This window comes from Cuculus canorus, chromosome 2, assembly GCF_017976375.1.
Source record: "Cuculus canorus isolate bCucCan1 chromosome 2, bCucCan1.pri, whole genome shotgun sequence".
NCBI classification, from domain to species: Eukaryota; Metazoa; Chordata; class Aves; order Cuculiformes; family Cuculidae; genus Cuculus; species Cuculus canorus.
Window position 1 is genome coordinate 31418646 of NC_071402.1, and position 23605 is coordinate 31442250.

General features: G+C 41.8%; 1 protein-coding gene and 1 long non-coding RNA gene across 9 annotated transcripts in view; one reads left to right on the plus strand and one right to left on the minus strand.

Moving 5' to 3' along the window:
* Nucleotides 1-23605, plus strand: part of LOC104068087 (tumor protein D52) — a 125418-nt gene that overhangs the window by 24849 nt on the left and 76964 nt on the right. For 2 of the 8 annotated variants that reach the window (XM_054058558.1, XM_054058559.1), the window contains exons 2-8: nt 3558-3673; nt 5302-5450; nt 6351-6452; nt 7459-7485; nt 11909-11950; nt 13359-13407; nt 14499-15927. In XM_054058558.1, the coding sequence (XP_053914533.1) occupies nt 3617-3673; nt 5302-5450; nt 6351-6452; nt 7459-7485; nt 11909-11950; nt 13359-13407; nt 14499-14618 (546 nt within the window). In that variant the 5' untranslated portion in view covers nt 3558-3616 and the 3' untranslated portion in view covers nt 14619-15927. Of the gene's footprint in view, nt 1-3557; nt 3674-5301; nt 5451-6350; nt 6453-7458; nt 7486-11908; nt 11951-13358; nt 13408-14498; nt 17980-23605 lie in introns of those variants that run through there. The other 6 variants (XM_054058554.1, XM_009570928.2, XM_009570929.2 and 3 more) reach the window with 6 other exon arrangements.
* Nucleotides 15506-17645, minus strand: LOC128851233 (uncharacterized). The gene is made up of 2 exons (XR_008448503.1): nt 17499-17645; nt 15506-16809 (listed from the first exon to the last, which is right to left on the minus strand). It is a non-coding gene; the product is annotated as an uncharacterized LOC128851233 (long non-coding RNA).

The window sequence follows — 23605 nt, forward strand, 5'->3', positions numbered from 1 at the left end:
AACCCCACACCAGGAAACCGGAGTGGAAGTTGAACGATTCTAATGGTTTGCCTTCTCTGACAGAATAATGGGAGCTAAAATGCTGTTTCCTTGAACATTATCTATGGAGTCCTGATCAACTAACTTGTTCATGTCTTTATTTGGTTCATTTAAATAGATCTAATAAACTGCTGGGATAATATATTAATCTTAGAAACACAGACACCTAAAAACTGACCTTAAAACTAGCCCAGTTTTCCCAGCGCTAGATAAGTATTCCAAATTTTTTCCCCAACAGATCTTTTACTCTGTGTAAGGGACTTGAAATGCTTGGCTAAAGCCTGGATATACCGATTGGAGTTATACCCAGCAACTGAATTTTAAGTCCCTTGCAACTCTAGAGATGCAAGAGAATTAAAGTAACAAAAAATGACAAATTGGGACCAATGACAACAGTTCTGCTGCTGAGCAGAGAAGAGCACAAGTGCAAAATGCTCTTTTAATGGATTGAGCTGCAGCGTTTCCATCTCTTGGCTGACTTCTGTTTCCTTGGTTTCTTGCCCTGCAACCCACAGATTATCTAAGGTGGGCTGTGCACCTTGCCTTATGAAGCTGCCTCAAAGCCAAGATCTTGCTGCCTGCCGGCCTTAGTTCACAGGCTGCTTTTTCGGGTTGCAGTGGCATTATTGTGGACATCTGTGGGTTGTTATTTGTGTGTATGACTGCTTGTTGGTCAGGCTGCCTTAGCACAGCCTTCCCACAGCAGTTGAACCCTGTGTCCTCCAAGCATTACAGTGAGCTGAGGAAAGGGAGCAAAGCGAGCAGAGAGGAGTTACAGGAGATGAGGGAGGAGGTGCTAATGGGAAGGTGTTTGAATATTTCAAATGGAGCTAAAGAAGAAGTAATAAATGGGAGGGGTAGGTACCTTACAGAAGGTAAGGAGCGGAAGGTATAATGAGATGTACAGAGTGAGGAACAGAGGACTCTGAGCAGCAGTGATTTCTTGTCTTCCTGAAAGATCTACAATAGAAATGGGAAGGGGAGATCATTCCCTTATTTCTTAGCATTGAGTCTTAAGTTTGATGTAGGCAACAAGCAGCATGAACTCCCTTCAAACACCAGTTTTCCAAAGAGAAGATATATTCCCATAACAGAAGCTATTGCTGTGGGATGCAGTCCAGCTTGTTTTCCTTTTGCTGGATTCACTTGATCTATTTTTGGTGAGATAATCCAGATGACTCTTTGTAACCAGATTGAACAGGCTTTCAACTGGATGTGCGAAAGCACTGGAGTCAGTGGGGTCTTTGGTACTTGCAGACTTACTGAAATGGCTTTTGCAGCACCAACCTATGTAGTCCCTAAAGGGGCTGCAGGTAGAGAACAAGTCATGAGTCAGAGACCAATGTACTGGGGGTTGTAAAGCGTCAGGGGATTTGGAATTTAAACTGTTAGTTTTCCTTCCATTAGGCATATGTGATTAATAGAGTTTGTAAATAGCAAACTAGTAAATAGCAGTTTGACACAAAGGGAATGGTATTCTTAACCTCTTGATGTTAGGAAATGTGTTGATGTGAAAAAATCTTACTTGATTGTGACATGAGACGTAAGTCTGTTCGGTGCTGTAGTTCAGTGCTTTCATTTGAGCATTAGATTCAAACTCTTTTTTTTTTTTTTTTTTTCCCCCCACTCTAGATTCGTGCCAGAAAACAGTGTATTGGAAAACCTGTAGGAACTATATTACATTTATGTAGAAGACAGATGTAAACCTCTGGGAAAACATGGTATAGATTTCATAAATAAAAGCAGAATGAGGTTTCAGTGGCTTTCTGTATGCTTCCTTCTCAGTGTACTCTGTGTTAACTTACCATTTACAAGTGTTCTGCCCTTGTAGCAGTGTACGTCTAGAGGGCAACTGTTTTGAACACATACAGGCAGAAAACATTCTGGTTTGGAAAGAATTAGTGAAACTGAGCATTATCCGAGTTCAGTTACTTGATCCAAGGACAGGGCCTCTTCTTTTTCTAGGCTTGACAGCTGCTGTAGGAGTGTATTTCATAGAATACCTACAACTAATTACAGACTAGCAGAATCTTTTTTTCCCCTGACTTTTCAGTTGATTGCAATGCAGGTGTTAGATATGTAGCTTCACGAGATCATAGTGGTGGTCTTCGTGCACATTAATGAGTTTTTGGATTCCCAGACCAAATAGTATTATGCAGCGCCATCAAAAGCTGATGAAATGAGGATGAAATTTTATCTGGTTAATTACTATAGGTACTAGTAAGGGAACATTACTTGATATGTTCTCAGCTTGCCTGAATTATATATTTATTTACATATATACACATGCACTCTTGCCCTCACTCCTTCCAAGCAGTCCTCCTGGGTTTTCTTCTTCTACTTTAGGATTTTTATTAATTTATTTTTTGCTATCTATAAAATTTTCTTACCTCTTGAATAGACAGTTAGTTCTGGGAATCCACAACCATTCCAGGGTGCAGTGTCTCTTCAAACTGGTCTCTTTGCAAATTGGAACTGGATTCCTTAATTCTGGCATTAAGTGTCAGCTGCAAAGATTCAGGATGGAAAATATTTTGCTGGAAAATACTTGTTGCATTAAAAGATGTTTAAAGTGATCTTACTTCAAGCACTAAGAAGTAAGGATATATGAATCTTTAAAGCGAGTGCTTCATAGTAATACAAATAATATTGTTCTCCTTTTCCCTGAATTTATGACAGTGAAAGTTGAGGAAGACCTTAGAGGTATTTGGGATTTATACAGAGGATTTTGACAGATTTTTGGTTTCTGGATTTCAAAGGGGAAGAGACAGCAGTGTGAGTGGATGCGCATCCTTATCAGCCCCTTTTCAGCACTTCACTGCTTTGTCTGAAGTGATGGCCTTTTGTTTCCAAACTTCTTCTCTGGGCTTCTCCTCTTAATGTCCAGACACAAAACAGCAGCCTCCTAGTTCCAAGACATCTGTGAATTTCTAGCCACAGTGGTCCCAGTTATTAGGCTCAGAGAGGTAGAGCAGGGTACAGGGGAAGAGTTTGCATTTGCAGCACAGCCCTTTTCTCCACTGTTGCTGAGCTTACTTGTTGCTGTGACTGCTCCCGGTACGCTGAGAATGGGCGTTTTTTAGTCTGATCCAGAGAGCAATGAGTGATGGAGCCTCTAGGTTGGTCTGGAGAACCTTCAGCACTTCCAGAGTTTCTGTACCTCATGAGTGAGAGAGAGCAGAGTCCATGGACTCCTGGGCAGAGGATCCATAATAATCACTGGGTTGGGATGTAGTGTTCTGCACCTTGGTTTCTGTCAGAGTGGTGTTTCCAACATGTTTCCAGTCTCCTATTATAGTAGCAGTTGCAATTATATTGAGCTTTAATACAATTTGATAGAATAAAATGGACAGTAAATGCCTCTGATTTCCTGTATCCTGTAGTACTTGGGGAGTGTGACTTTGGTGTCCTCTCATCGGTTTTCTTTGTGCACTGGCATGAAGGGAGTGTCTATTAACGTTAGCTGCTATCTGGCAGACATGTGATGATCTGACTTTTAATGGTTTATTCATCTCAAGGGCTGCTGAGAAGTGACTCTATACCTGAGGTTGGAGAGGATGCTGCTGCTACCGTTGACATGGCAGAAACACTCTCAGAAGAAGAACGGGATGAACTAAGAAAAGAGCTTGCTAAGGTAAATCTCTTGCAAAAAGCTCTTAAACTGGTTTTGAGAATGAAAATCTGGGAAAGTACTGTCTTTGAACAGTTAAGGTAGTCTAAAGCTGGGCACAGCACTCGTGTGTATTGTGGGGGAGGGGAAGGGAGGGAATGAAGGAGAAAAGAACAGCCAGTTCTAGCTATGGGAGTTAAGCTAGAAGTGCTGAGTGCACAGATCTTAAATCAAGATGCATAAATGCCTGGCCTTTTTTTTTTCACCTCAAATGAGAATGGGGTAAATAAGCTCTCAAAGAGAATATGGTTGTAAGCCAAAACGAAGTATAGTCTTAACAGGTGTGGAGTAGCTAAAGCTATTGTTTTCATGAAGGATGCTTTGTAGTAATATCTGTATAGACACTGCTTTGCTAATGTCTAACTGACACCATGTAACTGTTCTTGTCCTTAGTTCAGGTAGCAGAAATTTTTTTAAGAGTGAATTAAAGTAGCAAGGACAGTCAAATACTCAAGTCTGATACATACATTTCAAAAGTTTTCATGGTCAAATTTTATTTAGTTGCCAGTCATTTCTCTTGTAGCTCTATGTGATTTTAGGACTCTTAATAAAAGACATTAACTTAAGCCTAACATTGGCAAACAAAGCTTAGTTGTGAAATAAGTATGTTTGACGCAGTCTTGGTTTTGGTAGTCCTGGGTGTTATTTCATGCCGACCCAATCAGCTGAATATGGTGAGGGAAATCTGGTCCTGCCAGAGTATGTCATGCTGGACTTTGTACAGGTGTCCAAAACAAAGAAGCATTGAAGATATTGGTATTTCCTTAAAGGAGCTTAAAAGACTGGGCAGCCTGGTACTGCAAAGTAGGGTGGTCCAGTCTAGATGGGGAAGTAGGGTTGGATATATGCTTTTGCCTTTGTATTTATGGCCTCAGTGTCTTTGTCACATCTATACAGCCCACAGAAGGACATGGTAAAACTGTTTTGACATTTCTGATTGTGATGTGGTCCTGCTTCTGTGAGAGGCTTTAGTGAACATGTGTGTAAAGAAGAAAGTATATGAACAATACAATTTTCTATAACAGTTGCTGAACAGGTGCTGTGGTTTTGTTGTTGTGGTTAGGGGTTTCTTTTGTTTGTTTGTTTTTAACTGCTCTGTCTGCCACCATTTTCACTGCCACTCTGGGGAGGGCACTTCTGTGGCTGAATTCAGCATGAAGTTACTGGCTTAAGCCACAAAAGAATCTTTCTGTTCAAACAAAGACACAAAACTCATGTATAGATCAGAAATGCTATGAGCTTCCTCATACCCCTCATACATTGGTATCTCTCCTGATGGGAGAGGAGAATATAGGCTTGGTAATTGTCCCATGTTTGACGAATCTTCAGGCTTCACATAGGTAAAGGTCTAAAGGTAATGATTTCTAACTATACAGTCTTTTAGTTACCAACTTAACTAGGTGCAGGTAGAGATTGCTTTCTCACTAGCTCTTGTTGTAGACTGTGTTGTATTTCCCTTTTAGTATTTAGAAACAACTGTGACGCAATGTCAAAAATGTGTCAGCCCTCCCCTTACTGATATTTTAATTAATACCTGGTTAAACGGCTTGGTATATTGCTTGTTAACTTACCTCTCAACTCTGTGGCCACAGGTGGAAGAGGAAATCCAGACGCTCTCACAAGTGCTAGCTGCCAAAGAGAAGCATCTAGCAGAAATCAAGAGAAAGCTGGGAATTAACTCATTACAGGAACTAAGGCAGAACATTACCAAAAGCTGGCAAGATGTTACATCAACCACAGCGTATGTACCAGTTCACCGTGGTTGTCTCAGCTGTTGAGGTGAAAATTGTGTAGCTCTTGTGTCATGTCTAAACCTTTTGTTCTTGTGAAATGAGGTAATGGTAGGTAACACGAGGTTAAGTTTCACTGAAACTTATCTAGATCAGTTATCATAGATTTCTTTCAAAGAAGGCCGCTATTGGCTCTATCATCATCTCATGCAAAATACAAATGATTGACCATAATATGGGCAATTCTAATACACTTTTTGTCTGACAAAGACAAGAAAGCATTATCGAGATACCAAGGTGTCCTAAGTCCAACAGAATACCCATCTCTTCCAGCCTGAGAACTGTTGTAAACTGAGCTTATGCAGGAAGAGTGCAAAGCCACAGTTAATATTCTTGCCGAACACAACTGTTAGCTGAAGGTCTAGAGTGAACTGCTTTCTGCAGTTAATGACTACACACCATGTAAGAGGGTGTACCTCAGATTTTTTTATGGTGAGATTTATTAACAAAACCACTCAGTATAAGATTTTAGGCATTTGGCACAAAAAATAGACCTGTTATTTTTCAGTGTGTGTGTGCACATGGTGTTGCATTTGGGTGATTGTTTTGTTTTGTTTTCTTGGCTTGTGTTTCTTTTGTGTGGTGTTTTTTTCAGTCCTACAATAGAAGAAAGCATCTGTTCTGGGGGTGGGGTCATAGGTAATTGTTGGTGAACCTGACCTGCAGTCTGAGGTGGCAGAGGTGCTATAGCCAGAAGGGACTGCAATGGCTCAAAGTAATCTCTTAAGTAGCTTGTCATTTGACCCCAAAGTTGAAGTATACCTCTGGGTTTGATATGAATTTACATACATTAAAAGGTTCCTTATGTGGTCTATTAAAATAACTACTGATGTAATTTTGTTCGAACACAGGTACAAGAAAACATCAGAAACCCTGTCTCAGGCTGGTCAGAAGGCTTCTGCTGCTTTTTCATCTGTTGGTTCAGTCATAACCAAGAAGTTTGAAGATGTCAGGTAGGCTTCTGCTGCTTTTCCCAAGTAGTTGCATTTTTTATTTAGCAGGCGATCACTGAAATAAATTTATGCTGTTAACATAACTGGCACCTCTAAAAGTTAATCTACCAAGAACCCTCAGCATCTGTTTTGGGGGACCTGAGTGACTTGCTGCAAAATCTGCTTGTATGTCCTCACTGATCCAGAAGAGCTCTGTAGTGCGCATTTTATACATGCAAGAGAAGCAATATATGCTATTACCTCCACTGCTACTCTTATTTTTACAGTAGGATTGCAGGTGGCAGTGTCTCTGCTGGCCTTTGTGTGATGCAAATAGCATTGTCATTTCTGTTCTCTGACTTTCTCAGCTTGTGGAATACTACATTTAAACAAGTAACGTCTTTGACTGTGGTTCGATTTGGGTTTTGTGTGTGTTTTGTTTGTCTTGTGTGTGGATTCCTTTCAAGTGTGTTTTATTTCTTTGTAAGCTGTTGTACCTCATAGCAATGGCTTGATTTTATTACCTTTTTAAGAGACTTGGCACTTTTAATTCTTAAATATTGGCATACAACATGTTCTGACTTTGTGTCAGATGACACAACCCTTCATGCAAATTAGGTAAGTTTGGTGGTTATTTGTAGCACTGTTGTGAGCTGCATGCAGAACTCCTGGATGCAATCCATTTATATGCTTAGCTTACAATTCTTTGTTTGATTATATATTTTTTACCACAGAAACACATACAACTACTCTTTTCTGCTTGTAACTTGTTGCGAATAGCAGATCAAACTCGTTTTTTGGTTACTGGACAAATAAAAATTCACGCATTCTGACATAATATTGCTGCCTTGGACAGCAGTGTAATAAAATCAGCCGTCTGTTTTAAAAGTGCTGCCATTAACCTCTATCTTGCTTTTTGAAGCCCAGTGAGAAAACATTTTGAAGTGCAGCTACACAGTTACATATTTTTCTTCAGATTTATCAGAACTTCCTTTCTCTCTTTAATGCTTACTCTGGCATTGTGCAGACTACAGGCATTTTCACATTCCTTTAGGTAAGGTGTGCACAAGAATTGTTTCTGAAACTAAGCATGTAGTCAGACTGTCTCCACTAAAATCTTTAAATAGATTTTGTCTGTAAAGGTTAATTTCATTCTTTTCTCCGGTGTTAGTTAATGTAAACCTGAAGCTCCTTTAATATCAGGGAAGGTGTTTCTTCATGTTCACCTGGTAACTCTCCCAGAACATGCAATCTTGAGAATATGTAATAATCAACTAGTCTCTCTTCCTTGTTTTAGAGAGCAATCTTAAAATGATTCTGCAGGGTTTTTTGTAAGGGACAGAATATGGTTTTGAGGTCAATGGCATGCAGAATTCCATCTCCTCTTTGTCTATACAGTGTTTGTACCTCAACAGAGTAGAATTTTTACCCCTTTTTGTGTCTTACAGTGGTTGTTTAGCATTTCGACTCTAATCAAATCAGTAGAGTCCAATTGTGAAGTAATTTATACATTCTTTGTTCATAGCTTGTTCAGTGAAACAGGCCTTATCTTTGAGTTGGTTACTTTAGCAGCTCCAGACACTGAGCATTCTGGTTACCTTGCTGCATTGGCTTTTATCTGCCTAGTCTAAGCAAATATTCAATGTTAAGTTTTCAGTAGTTAAAATTCTTGTGTAGCAACTTCTGTCCATCGACTGTCATCCCATCAATGCACGCCTCTGAGTCTGGCTTCATCTTTTCTGTACGCTCTCTCTAAGTGGCTAAAGACAGCAGCAGGATATCTGTAAAGATGTAGGGATCTGGCTCCCACAATAGTAACTAGGAGCTCCAGCCCCAAGGGCAGTAGCTAGGGAGGAGACAGCATCCTGTGCCGCTGCCTATCAGAACTCATTCTGAAGTGAGCTCTGTTGCTCAAGTGTCCGAATAGCAGCCTGTCTGAAATACTTCCCCTTCAGCATCAGTAAGACAAAGGGAGCCTGGAAGATGTCTCTGTACCTTTTGGATGCAGAGCCGTGTGACTCACTTAACAGGGTTCACCTTTCTTCCTTAAGGCTCTGGTGTTCCCTTAGTAGTATGACTATTGCATTTGACAAGGACAAGCACAGACTCATAGCTCTTTTCTGGCTTCAGGAATTTAGCAGATCAAAAGAAGAGTGTCCTGATTACTCAATTTAGTGGCTAAGTGGGTGTTGAGTACTTTGTATCAGAAACTGGGCCACTGGGAGGGAAGTAACAGGGCCAGAGGAGCCTGCACTGTTGGAGTGCTTCTCAGGGAGAACCATGGCAATGGAAAGTCAAGGTATGGGTACAAATTCCAGAGCAGCTGGGTTTGAAAAAAAAAGTGGGAAGAATTAGTGCTGTTCAAGATCTAAATTGCACTTCAACAGAAGATTAAAAACCTTTGAGGTTTTTTGCTTTCATGAGGACCAAGTTCATCTGGGATTCAACCAGTGAATTCAGGTCCAAGGGTTATGTGACTACTCAAGTGGTGTCTACTTGTAGGACTGCACAAGTCAAAATTTTAGAAAGTTTTAGATGCCCAAGTTGTTCCCTGGAAAAGCAAATTGATGGGCCTGATACTCACTTGAACAAATACTGAATATGCACATACATTTTTATACTTAAACTCTTATTTGGCTTCTTCACTTTCTTGTGCTGTTTAGCTTAGGGACTTCTAAGCTGTAATGGCATGATTTCTTCTGTGTAGGATTATTTCCATGTGTTTCATGCAGCAAACATCACATGCAGGTTTCATTCTTGCACGGCAGAGTGATTTTGGAGGGAGTTGCAAAAGGGAGTAAGGCAGCTGGTGGAGTCGTGAACTTGGAAAGTACTGAAATAGAGAGGAAGAGGACTGATAAGGCTAAGTCAGTGCATTATTGCTTCCTTTTTGTGTTTGTTTCCTCTGCATTTTGGTATGCTGAAAAGGAACTCTGTTCCTTCTTAGCTTTCTCTTAAAACCTTTATTCTACTTTATAAGAACGTCTTGAACTTTTGATGAGCTGGCCCTCCTTGTGTAGGAGTATTACGTGCAAAACAGCAGTAGCACCAAGATACAGCTCTGGGCAAACTTCCTGAGCTATCGTGACTTTGCGTTAGTTCCTCTTGCACCACATCCCTCATGGAGCAGAAGTCCTCATCTTTGCCGTGTTCTGAGATTGCAAAATAACTTTCTGTGCTTCCTTTGGAAATTAATATGATCATGGACTCTTGGATCGTCATTTATCAGCACATCAGCAGGAAACCTAACTATTGGCAAAAGCAAATAACTAGTGTTTAGGCATTCTTAAGCCCATGTTTTCCAGGAAGGGACTCTGGCATACCTGTTGCATTTTCAAAATGTGAGGCAATGTAGTAGCTATAAAAATAATCATGTAAAAGTTAAGAAAGCTTTTAGTGCAATACAAAATACATGGAAGGCTGGAGAGCACCTTACTTGTGTCTTTTTTGGTTCTATATTTATTTTAAAGCTAGACATTTGCTTGTGAGCATCGTGAAGAGGGGTTCTCTTCTTCAAACACTAAACTTGATGGCCTAGTTGAGTGAGTGCCTTGGTGTGGCATTCTGTTATTTGTGAAAATAAATACAAGTTTTCTTCATTGTAAAGCTTTTCAAGACTTAATGGTGCTTCCTTGCACTACTTGAAGAACAGGTGATATGATGTTAAAAAAAAGATCAATTGCACTTAATTGAATACAGTTCTTGTGCAAACCAGGTCTTCTGTGAAAGAACTGTATACTATCTTAGGGTGACATTTTACAAAATGGGTACTGAGTATACGTAAATGTATTGTACAACAGCAAGGAAATCCTTCATGAATGTACAAATAGTTCTTCCATTAAATGATCTCTGTGCGATTAAACTAAACTTCCCTAGACATCTGTTAAAATGTCTGCAATACACCACAGGTTGTTGCTTTTCAGTGTGAGCAGGTCTACAGATTGTAGATATATATGGGGAAAGAAGGTGACTTTCATCCTCTTTTGCCTTAAACTTCTTGCAGCAAGGCAGTTCTTGCAGGATGAGGGAAAGTGGCTGAGCATGACCAGACAAAGAGAACCAGTTCATATTAGCCTAGTTCTGTACTATAACTCAGCACATACCAAGGTCAGAACTTGTAGTAATCCACGTCACAGAGCAAGGAATACAAATTACACTCCAGAAGACAATCAGTTTCTATGCGCTCTGGAAAAGCTTGTGGAAGCCAAACCATCCGTGAAGATGAGGCACAGCAGAAATGGGGTTGGAAAAAGGTTGAAACATGGCCACGTGTTACTGATGTGTGTCAGGAAAGCACTTGGCATTCACGTATCAGATTCCCTGTACTCTGTACCTACAAACCAGCCTTCAGTTTTGCATCTGTCTTAAGGGATCCCAACCTTAAGGGAACTTTTTACATGTGTAGTTTTTTTCTGTCACTGTATTCTACTGATGACTGTCCCAAAAGAATCTCTTAAAACCCATTCTGCAATGAACATGAAGCCTTTTTGTTTCTGTGAATGTATCTTCCACTGTGCTGAAATACTAAGTGCAGTTTTGGAGGTCCATCAAATGTGAGAGATTCCCTACCCTACCCCTGCAAGTCCCTGGAAGTTATTCTCTTGAAAGACATCATAAAGCCTAGTCAAAATCTGACATTCCAAATACTTCCGAAAAACTGATTGTCAGTTTTTCTAGCTTGCTATTATGGTATTTGACAAGAAACGTTTAACGTCTATGACTAAATTGTATCAAGATTAGACAGGGATTTTTCTAGAATGTGGAGCTAAGTTAAAGTTCAGATGATCTTGAAGTTATTTGGAAACTCCTTAATCCATATCCAGTCACTTTCTGTGAGTAGGTGTGTGTTATCACTAAACAAACAGTAACTGTATAGCAACACCAGCAGGTTACAGAAATCCACCATGAATTTCAGAACAGGGTTTAGACCATGACTTTCTCCCTGCCCCAGCATAAACCTGACCTTCAATACAAACTGATGTGACTGCCCTTGCTAGGTAATCTATGTTGACAAGTAGATAATTTGCATTGGCACGTATGGAAATCTTAACACTGAATTGTAACAGAGGCCTTCTGAATGTGGGAATAATTCTTTCAGTAGGAAGATTAGTTAATTGATAAGACTCTCGAGTGTTCACTTTCTACTTGATATTGTCAAAACTGTAAATGCAGCATGTCTCTCATTGCTTGAGAAACCTAATGAGTAGGCAGACTTGCAGCTAAGCTGAACGTGCATAAGCATGGCACCTGAATCTTTCTAAAAGGGAAAAACTTGTGGCAGCTTTTGCTTTGGTGTGTGTGTGTATGTGCATGGCTGAGCAACTTAAAAAAGCAAAACCAGTCAGTTACTATGTAAGACTGTGTAAGACTGTTTACCAAAGGTTCTATCCAGAACTCAGCTCTCTAAGCCAATTTTTTCCCAGTGTATCGCTTGAACTAACTTCTTGCTTTCTTTTTTTCTTAATGCTGGCATTTAGTATACGTTCCATACAACATTCAATTAGCATGCCTATTATGAGGTAATGTATAATCCAGACGTTGGTTTTATTTATTTTCATGTGTGGAATCAAGTTAAATTGAATTTAAGTCAACTAACATAGACTTAAAACAAAATCAAAAAACCCACCCACCTTTGTAATGGATTTCCTGTGCTTAACATAAGAGATAAGATTTGTTTTATTCTACTTAATGGTGCTGGTTATAGCACCTCTGGAATGTAAACAAGTGCACTTTCCTGCTGTTTGGAGAATGGTAACAGTATTTCCCTTCCTGTTGGAAATGTAATGCTACTAAATGATTCCAGGTTTAAAAGGCAATAGCTTGGCACCTGTTTTAGCACAATGAAAGTGAGTAAAAAATACTGTGGGTTTCACAAAAAGTCTCTTGCTGACTTGGAGTGCTTTCCTTTTCTCTCTCCTTGCCTGGTGCTGTGTCTCTCCATCTCCTGAGAGTCTGGTTTGACATAGATATACATATATATATACACACACATATACATATATGTATGTATGTATGCTGCTGTGTGCTTTCCCAATTGAGAGAGTACTGCTAAGTGTGAGTGACCTACACAAATACCAAGTAAAGGAGGAAGCGAAGCTTAAGGCCTCGTGAAACAACCCAGTCTTTATATAATCTTTATGTAATTTCTTTTTTTTGAGTCTGCTACGAATCTCTAGTCCACTGGTCCACTGGAGACAAGCATTTTCCATCCTGCAGAAAAGCAGAAAAGGTGCACAAGCTATTGCACAAATTTGCAAATGGCAGTGACGGCCACTTGGAGCACTAGGCCACTAATAAATAATACACTGGCTGTCAGCATTCAAAATCCCAAGCTGTCCTGCTCTTCATGTGCAGAACTTACCGTTTGTAATCACAGCTGTCTCCAGCACTTAAAAGGCAAGAGGGAGTCTTCCTTGAATTTAACATGTTAGCAGAAAATGCCACTGTGAAACACGTTTTGTTAGTTGAGCACATAGCCTATGAAATTAAATTAGTTTTCCTGTAGCAAGTGAAGAACACTGATGACAAGCTTTCTTCAGTGACAATGTACTAGGCTAACCACAAGTGATGACTAAGCTTTTCTGAACAAATCCTTTAAGCCAGAAACTCGTTTTAAATCACTAGGAATATTAAGCTAAACCTAAAATACTTGATATTCTCCCTTACGTGTTGTCATGAAAGGTCCTATCAGTGAGCTTTAGTTGTGAAAGATACAAATGAGCTACAACTTGAGTGCGTTTGAATTTTAGTTTTGTAGGATTGGGGAGATCCAGGTCTAAACTATTTTTAGGCTACCGTTAAAACAAGGAAAGTGCCCCAAATAAACAAAACTGATGTTGACATTGGAAAAAGCAACTGTCTGCTTGCTTTCTGATATTTATAGACTAACCAGAAATGGTTTTAATGCTGTGGTTCCTTTTTTCCTAGAAATTCTCCAACTTTCAAATCCTTTGAGGAAAAAGTTGAAAACTTAAAGGTAAGCATTACTAAAATGCCTTGGTGACTGTGGAGCTGTGGATGTAGAGAAAAGACTAAGTGGACTCCGGGTCGCCTTTTTTTTATTTACTAGTGAACAGTTGAAATTGCTTAGGTGACATCTTTTTAAGTACCGTGGAAATGGTTTCTCTGCCTAATGATTTAAGAATAAAACATGGACTTCCTGCACCTCCTACAGGAGGATGCCTTTAACTAGAAGGCCTAACACCTGCACAAACAGACAGTGTAACATACCTGGTGTTATGTATCCAAAATGCTCCAAGCTTTTATTTCCATGCCTTCTAAGGACTAGTATCTTACACAGGAGTATAGCTTTGGATGTTTCTCTTATTTCTGGCATAAAATATGCAGGGTTTTGTTCCTTAATTTATAACATACTCACAAAAGCTCTAAGTGCCAGAATCAATGATTAATAGCTTCTCCAGATAAAAAAATCACTTTAAAAATAACTGATACATGTAACTGGAACCAGATTTGACTGTTCTTTTGGGCAAAATGGGTTGGATGAGAAGCATGCAGGTGATAGCATGAGGAATTAGGCATTCCCTTGCAAACTAGTTGGCTTTAATACTCTTGCCATCCCACAGCCTATATACTGTAGGGAAAATACGTTACCTGGAAAAAGTTAAAATAGTTACTATGATTTACTGAAGGTCTCCAGAACTGCTGAGACTGAAAACTGTTCAAGGTTGTTTCTTGAGCAATACAGAAACATGTTTTAACTCTGAATCTTTCAAGCCTTAAGGGCTTAAAAGGCTGCATACCTGTATCCATTTTTCAGGGTGTGTCTGTGCCTTCAGAATCCCTGGTTTCAGGGCTGCTTCATGCTTTGTGTATCTCAAAGTCAAAGGGAGACTGTTACGTTAATCTGCTGCTGGTGATTGTTTTTTGCATGATACTTAAAGACTTATCTTTACAGTAATGTGGTGGTAGCTGGTGGGTACTGGAAAAGCTGCTCTGCTAAAAAGTTACTAAACTTTTTCATGCAGAGGTACTGGGTTTTATCCACTTAACCACATTTGGCATGCCAGGTAATTGCAGGTTTGTGTTGAGCCTCTGTCTATGTTCTAGTTTAAAGTTGGAGGAAGCAAACCTGCTGGAGGAGACTTTGGAGAAGTTCTCAACTCTGCTGCCAATGCCAGTGCCACAGAGACTATTGCAGAACAGACACAGGAGGAGGAGACCCACTGAGATTCCTGCCTCTGTCCTGCTACCCACTGCCAGATGCTGCAAGCAAACCTAAGCACACTTTTAACATCCTTTGCGCTCTTTCCACCAGATGTGCTTTTCTTTAGCACGTAGTTATTTTACCAGATTAACTGATACCAAGCTTGTTTGTGGGTTCAAAGTATTTTTGAAACTAAAAATACATTGTTTGGGGGTTTGTGTGGGAAGGGGAGTTTTTATGCCTTTCAAGCATTTAAAGGACTTAGCTGTAAGGCAACCTTTAAAATATAGCAATGAAAAAAACTCTTTTGAGAAATTAATTATACTGTACATATAGTGTGGATACGTAATTTCTTTTGAATCTGTAACTACTGCTCAACTTGATCATCACGAGTCTACTGCGGCTGCCAAACCGAAGCTTGTTACTTCACTCCCTTGTGATCCTTTCAGTCAAGTGTTGCCTGCAGGGTACACAAGACTAGGAGGATCACTCCCAGCTAAAGAAAAGAATTCAGCTTCAACAGGCTTTAAACAAGTTATTTGTAGAAGGATTATAGACGGGTTGTCATGTACTGTCTTATGAGCGTCTTCCTCATACAACACATGCGGGTAGGGTAATACATAACATTGAAAACTTACTGCTTTGTTTGTGGATTATCCACCTAGGAAACTTCTGACCATCACAAATGAAAGCAAGATGCCTAGTAGAGCTGGTTTGGTTCATAGTAATGTTTCCAGTCTTATTTTTTGTATGTGATGTTAATATAGTAAGATACACTCCTGAACTTTTCAGCACTCATAAATAGATTCATCTTCTGATTCACACATGGTGGTGTCACATCTACATTTACGAAGCATGGACTGTAAGAATAAGCCTGAACATGAAAGTGATTCTTTTTGAGGCATCAAGAGAACTACTCTCAAATGCTAGTTCTGTTTCCCTTATAGACTAACCATCAAAAAACATCTGCTACACTATTTTTCGTGTTAAAGGCCTGTACTGCTAGCACCCCTGCTCCTGGTTAAGATCCCAGAAATCTGTTTTGAGACTTGTACTGTGTCATATACTACAGCATAGTTCTCTTGCAAGATCTGTTCTCTTACATGTTGCTTTATTTTATGTACTCTTCAAATTTATTGTATTTTGTATGTTTCTGGCACATGGTCAGTAAGGTTGGAACTTTTGGCAAGTGTTTTATCACCCTGCTTAGAACTGGAAACAACTTCTCAAACATTTGTGAGAAATTGATGGAGCGGTTTGCTTCCAACATCCAGAGATGTCTGGAGGAAAAAATGTTGACTCCCAACAACCTTGTTAGCATATCAGATGTAGTATATATGCTTAGTTACATGTAAGAAGCTTAATAAAAATCTGTATGTGAGGATGTATTGTCTGGTGAATATGGAAGATTATGTAAATAGGTAAGAAATTTTTATTGGTAATTGAAACACTTCTTTAAGATGGGTTTGAAGTAGTACTGACATCTATTACTGTACTGGGGGGAATCTGCATGGATGAGCTAACATTGCTAGAGTACATGAGGCCTACGTAGACTGCTGGTGGCTTATATAAATTTAGCCCTGATTAAAGGAGTTCAGAATTTGGGTTAGAGATGTACTCTCAGCCACTACACCTACACCTTAACAATGGAATAGAGAATTGAATGAACACAACAAGAGTAGAGCCCTTTCTTTCTCTGTAGGGTCAGTACGCTGTAGGCAGGTCCTTTGGGATGATTCTTGTTGAACAGGTTCTCGTTTCATCTGTCTCATGGGGCAAATAGAGGGTTCATCTTGTCCAGAGTTGGACTTGCTGGGTATAAAGGAAGAAAAGTCTTTTCTTTCCAGACCAAGTGGCTGCAGGGTTGGCTCTGCGACGTGCTGCACTCCACTTTCCTCCTGCAGATGGAGAATCACATAGGCTTCAGCTTCCTCTGCCCCTGAGTGCGAGCAGGCTGAGGGCACCTGTTGCAGTGTACGTGTGACCTCCCAGCGTGTCTGTGTGCTAAGGTCGCTGCTGGCACTGCTCTCTGGTTCCCTCAGGCAGGATGGCCACTGTTTCTACTCCTGGCCTGTGAGACCAGCTGCTCTGGCTTCTGGGCCCACTCCTTCTGATACCAAAAACGCTGGCAAATAAACTCTCTAAGACTCGTTTTGGAAAGCAAGCATCCTTTATCAGGCCTGGGAAACATGAGGGAGTGATGTCCCATCAATCCTGCAACAAGACAAGAGCTGCTTACAGAATGTATTTCCCGCTTACAGGCATATGTATACATTTTCCCAGAAATCTTATGCATAGGCTATTACTTTCCAAGGACTAACTCTAATGGTATAGAATCATAGAATAGTCTGGGGTGGAAGGGACCTTAAAGATCATCCAGTTCCAACCCCCTTGCCATGGGCAGGGACATCCCACTAGATCAGGCTGCTCAAAGTCCTACTCAACCTGGCCTTGAACACCTCTAGGGATGGGGCAGCCACAGCTTCCCTGGACGACCTGTGCCAGTGCCTCACCACTCTCACGGTGAAGAAATTCTTCCTTATGTCTAGTCTAAATCTGCTCCTCTCCAGTTCCCCCTCATCCTATCACTACAAGCCTTTGTGAATAGCTCCTCTCCGGCTTTCTTGTAGGCCCCCTTCGGGTACCGGAAGGTCGCTGTAAGATCTCCTCGGAGCCTTCTCCTCTCCTGGCTGAACAAGCCCAACTCTTTCAGCCTGCCCTGTATGGGAGGTGCTCCAGCCCTCTGGTCATCCTTGTAGCCTCCTCTGGGCCCGTTATTATGAACTTCACAGCAGTCAAAGCTCTTGCTTATTTGGAGCTGGCTCCAGCTCTGCCTGACCTTGCATTTAAGACAGGGAGACTCTTAAATTACAGACGAGACATCTGTTCAGCCCAGATCGTACCTCATACAAGACGTTCTCAGTGTCAGAACGAACAGTGTCAGGAAAAGCACTCTGAAAAAAACCACGGTGTCAGAGGGACATTCCGTCTGACCTTCAAACACTACAATTACTTAGATCAAACTTCAGCTTACATCAAACCCATTCGACTTCCTGTAACAGTAACCACGCTTTGTGCCGCTTCCCCGCCCTTCCCCGGGCACGAGGCCGGGCGGCCCTCACCCAAGATGGCGGCCGCGGCCTGAGCGTGGCGCGTTGCGCGTGCGCGCGGCCGTGACCCGGGCGTGAGGCTGACGCTACGCCCTGCACGCGGGCAGCGATGGCGGCGCCGAGCTGGGCCCTCGCTTCCGCCCGGGCCGCATCGCGGCCGTGGCGGCTGGCGGCGGTGCGGCGGTGTGGCGGCGTCCCGGCGGCGGGAGCGGCGGGAGCGGCGGGAGACGGGACCTTCCCGCGGCAGGCAGAGGAGCGGCCGGGCCCCCGGCAGGTGAGGGCACGGCGGGGGGGCGGTGCGGTTTCAGGAGCCGCGTCGAGGGGGCGTGGCCACGTCTGAGGGGGCGGGAGCGGGGCTGTACCAAGAGCTGCGTTGGGGGCGTGGTTGTGCCTGAGGGGGCGGGGGCCTTGTCTGCGGGGGCGGGGCTGTACAATGAGTCGCGCTTGGGGGCGTGGTCATATAGGGACGGACCGGGGGCATGGCCTTTGTTTGGGGGCGGTGTCTGGGCGGGGAGGTGTCCAGGTGGACCGAGGGGTGTGGCTTTATCGGGGGCGTGACCTTGCTTGGGGGCGTGACCTTGCTTGGGGGCGTGTCCGGGGCGGTGCGGGAGCCGGGGGGAGCGGTGCGGTGCCGGCATCGCCTCCCGCGGGCGCAGTGTCGGCTGGCCGAGGCGGGGCGGGCGGCGCGTGTTCCTGCTGCGCTCACGCTACCCCGAGGAAGCGGCGGCTCTGCTCGGTTTCGTCGCGTCTTAGAACGGTTCAGGTTGGAAGGGACCTTAAAGCCTATCCAGTTACGAACCGCTCTGCTTTTGGCAGGGACAAGATCCCAAGTGCCGCTTTCGGACTCTCAGTACCGGGATAGAAGCGCTGTGGCCCTATAGCGCGAACACCTGATACACAATTATAGAATCATAGAATGGTTTGGGTTGGGAGGGACCTTAAAAATCATACAGTTCCAACCCCCCCTGCCACGGGCAGGGACACCTCCCATCAGACCAGGCTGCTCAAAGCCCCATCCAACCTGGCCTTGAACATCTCCAGGGATGGGGCAGCCACAGTTTCCCTGGGCAACGTGTGCCAGTGCCTCATCATGAAGAGTTTCTTCCTAATGTCTAGTCTAAATATTCTGCCTTCCAATTTAAACCCATTCCCCCTCGTTCCTATCACTCCATGCCTTTGTAAATAGTTCCTCCCCAGCTTTCCTGTAGCCCCTTCAGGTACTGGAAAGTCACTATAAGGTCTCTTTGGAGCCTTCTCTTCACCAGGCTGAACAACCCCAACTCTCTTGCCTCTCTTCTCACTGATTCTCCCTACACAGCGGCAGTCCTACGTGCACACGATAGTTCTTATAGTCTCTTTTTAACATTCCCCTACAAAAATCTGACATAGGAAGCATACACGTCCTTTTGGGTTTAGGATGCGAGGTACAGCTCTGTGAGCAAAACTGTGTTCTGGCTTTTACAGCCAGGCAGGGAAGATGCGGAAAATGTTTAATTAAAACAGCTTTCACAGGTCAGATCAAAGAACTGTTAGGGCTGTGCTCTAGAGATTTGTAGTGGAAATACTAAGGCTGGTATCAATGAAACAGGAGTGGGAATGCATGTGTCTGAAGGCATCAAAAGAAGGAGTGGATCAGGGCCTGAAAAAATAATATATATTAACGTGGAAAACCAGAGCGCAAGTCCCATGAGGAGCTGCTGAAGAAACTGGGGTTGTTTAGCCTGGAGAAAAAAGGCTGAGACCTTATCGCTCTAATACTACCTGAAAGGAAGTTGTAGCGAGGTGAGAGTTGATCTCTTCTCCCAAGTAACAACTGATAGGATGGGAGGAAATGGCCTAAAGTTGTGCCAGGGAAAGTCTGGGTTGACTGTTAGGTTGTTAAGCACCGGAACAGGCTGCCCAGGGAAGTGTCTGAGTTACCATCCCTGGAAGCATTTGAAAGATGTGTAAATGTGGCGCTTAGGTACATGGTTTGGGACTTATGTTAATGATTGGACTCTATGATCATAATGGTATTTTCAAACCTAAATGATTCCACAACCCTGCTCTCAGGAATAAAATTGAAGATCACATGTTCTTGTCAAGGCCTGCACTCTGAAAAGACAGGAGCACAGATGATTCATCAAGAGCAGATTTTGCTTTCAAACAAGAGGAGGAGGGCAACAGTCTTGTATCATATCTTACATGCCATTTCTTTTCCTGTTACTTCACCATGAAAACAAACATGGAGAGATATATACTGAACAGCAGCCTGCTGTTTATTGAGGCTGCAATAAGTGAGATTATGGAGCAAAGGACCACCCTGTAAACAACTGTTGATTCCTGAAGGGTCTAAAAGATTTGTCCAAAATGGAGTGTATCATTGCCAGACAGGAAGAATCTCAGTGATGTGCTGAGGCCTTCGTAGCTGGCATCCTTCATACTCAGTGTTGTACTCAAGTGGTCCTGCCCAGACCACTTTGGTATTGCTTCTTGTGAGTCTGTGGGTATGAGAATGTGAGTAAATAAAATATGTGAAAGAATGAGTGTGAAAGGGTAAAATGAGTGTAACGATTTTGTGAATAACCATCACTTTCTGTGGTTGCGTTTTTTATTGTCATGCTCATTTTCTCCCTGTTGTGACAGTGGCTATTGACAAATGTTTAGGGAAATGGAAAAAAGTTGTGTGTGTGTATGTACTAACGTATGCCAGAATATTTATTCCAGGCTGAAAAAACCTGACCTCTGATTTTCCCTTAGGTGGAAGTGATTCCACGCTGCTCTTCATCCTTGTCTCTCTTCTTTTTCTTACTTTTCCAGTTCTGTTGGACCACAATCAGGGGCTGGGATTACTTGGAGTGTGTGCAGAAGGGTACAGAGATTAATGCTGACGGGTTAATTGCAGGACTGGCTTAGTACTGGAGTGAAGAACTATAAATGCCTATGTCACTGGATCGAGGACCTGAAATCCCAAATTACTGTGTAATCTGTAACATTCTGTTTTCTATGGAATATCTACACCGGCAAGGCTGGCTATGCAAAGATTGATGCGCACTCTGACCCAGGGTGCTGGCTCAGGTGGTATCCAAGAGGGATGTCTGCAGATGAGTTCAGGAAGGGATTCAATCGATCTAGATGTAGAAGATGTAGAAGTTGCATGCTGCTTCAGGGATTTGGGGGTTGCTGATTTTTTTTTTTTCTTTTTTAATTCTTTCTGTTGGAGTAAGAAGCTAGGAACACATTCTTTACTGTTTCTATCTATAAATAAATTATCATCAATCCTTTAAAGGTTTGTAACTCACTCAAATGTTACATAGCATTCACAACATTGTTTCCAAATGGAATTACATCTACAAATATAAATAATACGATACAAAAGTCAAAATAGGAATTTAAAATGAAGAGCTGGAGGATTACAACTCTGGATTTCTCTACACTGCTGAATTGCTTTCTCATTCGAACAAGAGGAAGACCAGTAGCTTGCTTTGCAATGTCACAGTGATGTTAAAAGCTTGACAGTGAGATGAAGTAAGATTGTCTACTTTCATGCTGTTCTTAGCCCAGTTAGCGAAGTGCTGGGTGAGCCCAAGTGTGATTGATAATTATTCACTGTTTGCTCTTTTAAGAGCATGCAGAAAAGGGAGTGGGGTTTCATGAGAAAGAGTTAGCGGTGGAAGATGGAAGAGGGGCTGCCTAGCAGAGTAATCTATTGGTTCTGAGTAGTTTTCTTGAAATCACCTTTTCAGCAGTTTTAACTGATTTTTGATTGCTAGGAAGTGTGATATTTGATAAATAAACTTTGAACAGGTAGGAGCAACTGTGACCTGGGTAATACTTATGGGAGGATGTGCCAAATGCAGCTGGAAAATGTCAGAGCATTAGAAGACTGTTAGGGATTAAAATAAGTTTATCCTTCTAGGGGGACCAAGATGATTTCCCGAGGAAGGGGTGTGGTGGCTCTAGCTGAAGAACCTTTCTGGGGTGCCATGCATCTGCAGGATCTGCTCTTTAAGGCAAGATGAATGGTCTTGCTTATCACTTACCTGAGCCACACCCAAAGGAAAGCTTGTGTTCCTTATCTCTCCTGGCAAGTAGACAGGTACAAAGTGCTGCCTGGGTTTTGGTGTACTTACACCCTGGGGAGGAGTATGTATGAATTTGGGATAGCTGGAAGGGACAAAAAAGGCCATGAACATAGAGGTTCGGGGCATTGTAGGAATCATCTCTTGGATCCTGTTTTTTTCATTTCTTTCCATATACTACATGAAGCAGTAAAAGTATTTAGACGACTGTAAGTGATCTGAAATAGTCTGCTTTCCTGTTACTGGTGAAGGAATTGCAATAAGCATTGGCTTGGCTTTTATTCCTTAAAGCAGAACATCAATGAACTTTTGGCTGTATTGTCGTCTTTACCTCTATGTTTTCATCCATTGTTTCTTTCCACCTCTCTGAGAGCTTCATGTTTTGTTAATCTTGTGTTGATACCATTGCAATAGTCTATTTTTTTTTTGCTATAAAATAATACATGAAAGAAAGACACAGATAAATTTTTTTAAAATTCAAGAAAAAGAAGCAGTGTATTTACACCCTGTAAGAGCACAGGGATGATATTTGGGTCCTTATTGTTTCCATTTCTTTTGCAGGGGAGGAGAGGTTTGATGATGTTTCTGTTTTGGTTTCTTAAGCCAGCTGTTTTTTCCTCCTTTTTGAAACTGAGTGAATGCTGTGGTATCTGGTAGGCAGTGGCTTATTCTAGACAAGTGTCAGGAAGCTGGGCAAATGGGCATGTTGACATGCATTCGTCTAAGATAATTCAAAAATCGTGATGATATTTTTCCTAGGTAGCTTTTTAAGTTTTATAGGTGCAGCAGCAAATGCGTACTGCTGACCTTGCTTCATAGTTGCGTGGTGTTCTTTGCTGTGCTAGTAAGTTTTTAGGGTTTGATGTTTTATTTTCTTATTCAGTTTACCCTTCTGTTGTTAGTGTTTTGCAAATAGTGGAACTTGCAGAGCAGGCAAATGAATATTGATTAAAATTCTTAAAAAGTTAGCAGCATGGTTAGCAAAATATTCTAAGAAACCCACATATTTAACCTTGCCTGCAGCAGGCAGCATACTTCTTGCTGCTTTTTCCTTCTATGCTTTTATAGCGTTTCAGTCTGGGATTCTTAAATTCAAGGAAAAAAAAGATAAGTTTTAAGTTCTGTTCTTCTCTGTGGAATTGTATAAAGAAATCTTTTAGAAGGATGGGAAATGCTTTAGGGGTTACCTTTATTTGCAGGTTGAAGTTGCCTGCCTAGCAAAATAGGAAACCTTACCTTTTAGGAAGGTTGTGATGATTTTTATTGATGCAGGTAGACAAGGGGTTGTTGAGCTATGCTGCCAGTATTTGAAGAAAATATAAGAATCAAGTAACTAATTAAGAATCAATTGAATATTTTTATGCACTGTGAACTAAGTAAGAAATGGGTTATCACTGTGTTAGCTGTGCTACTGGTCTGCAATATGTGTCACGGCATGATAAAATTTCTCTGTTGGTACTTTTAGACTATTGGGATGCAAACTGTCGTGTGTGTGTCTGAGCTCAGTGACATGAGCAGAAACGTAGCCCTTGTTCAGCAGCAGAGATGTCCCGCTGCGGGTCCTGTTGAGGCAGCAGACAGGGAGGCTGCACTCAGCTTCAGGTGAACCTCCACTCCCGGCACAGCAGAGGGCATTGCTTGTTTATGGATGTCGCAGAAAAAGAACCACATTTGAGGAATCTCCTATTCAGTTCCTTGAGTACGGTGTTTTAAGGGAAGGCATTTGTTAGGCAGAAATATAACTTTCTCCAAAGTTCAAAGGGAAGAGACTGGGTTGGTATCAGTATATTGTAATAACTAATTTCTGAAATAAAGAGATTAGAAAGTAATCTTCTAGAA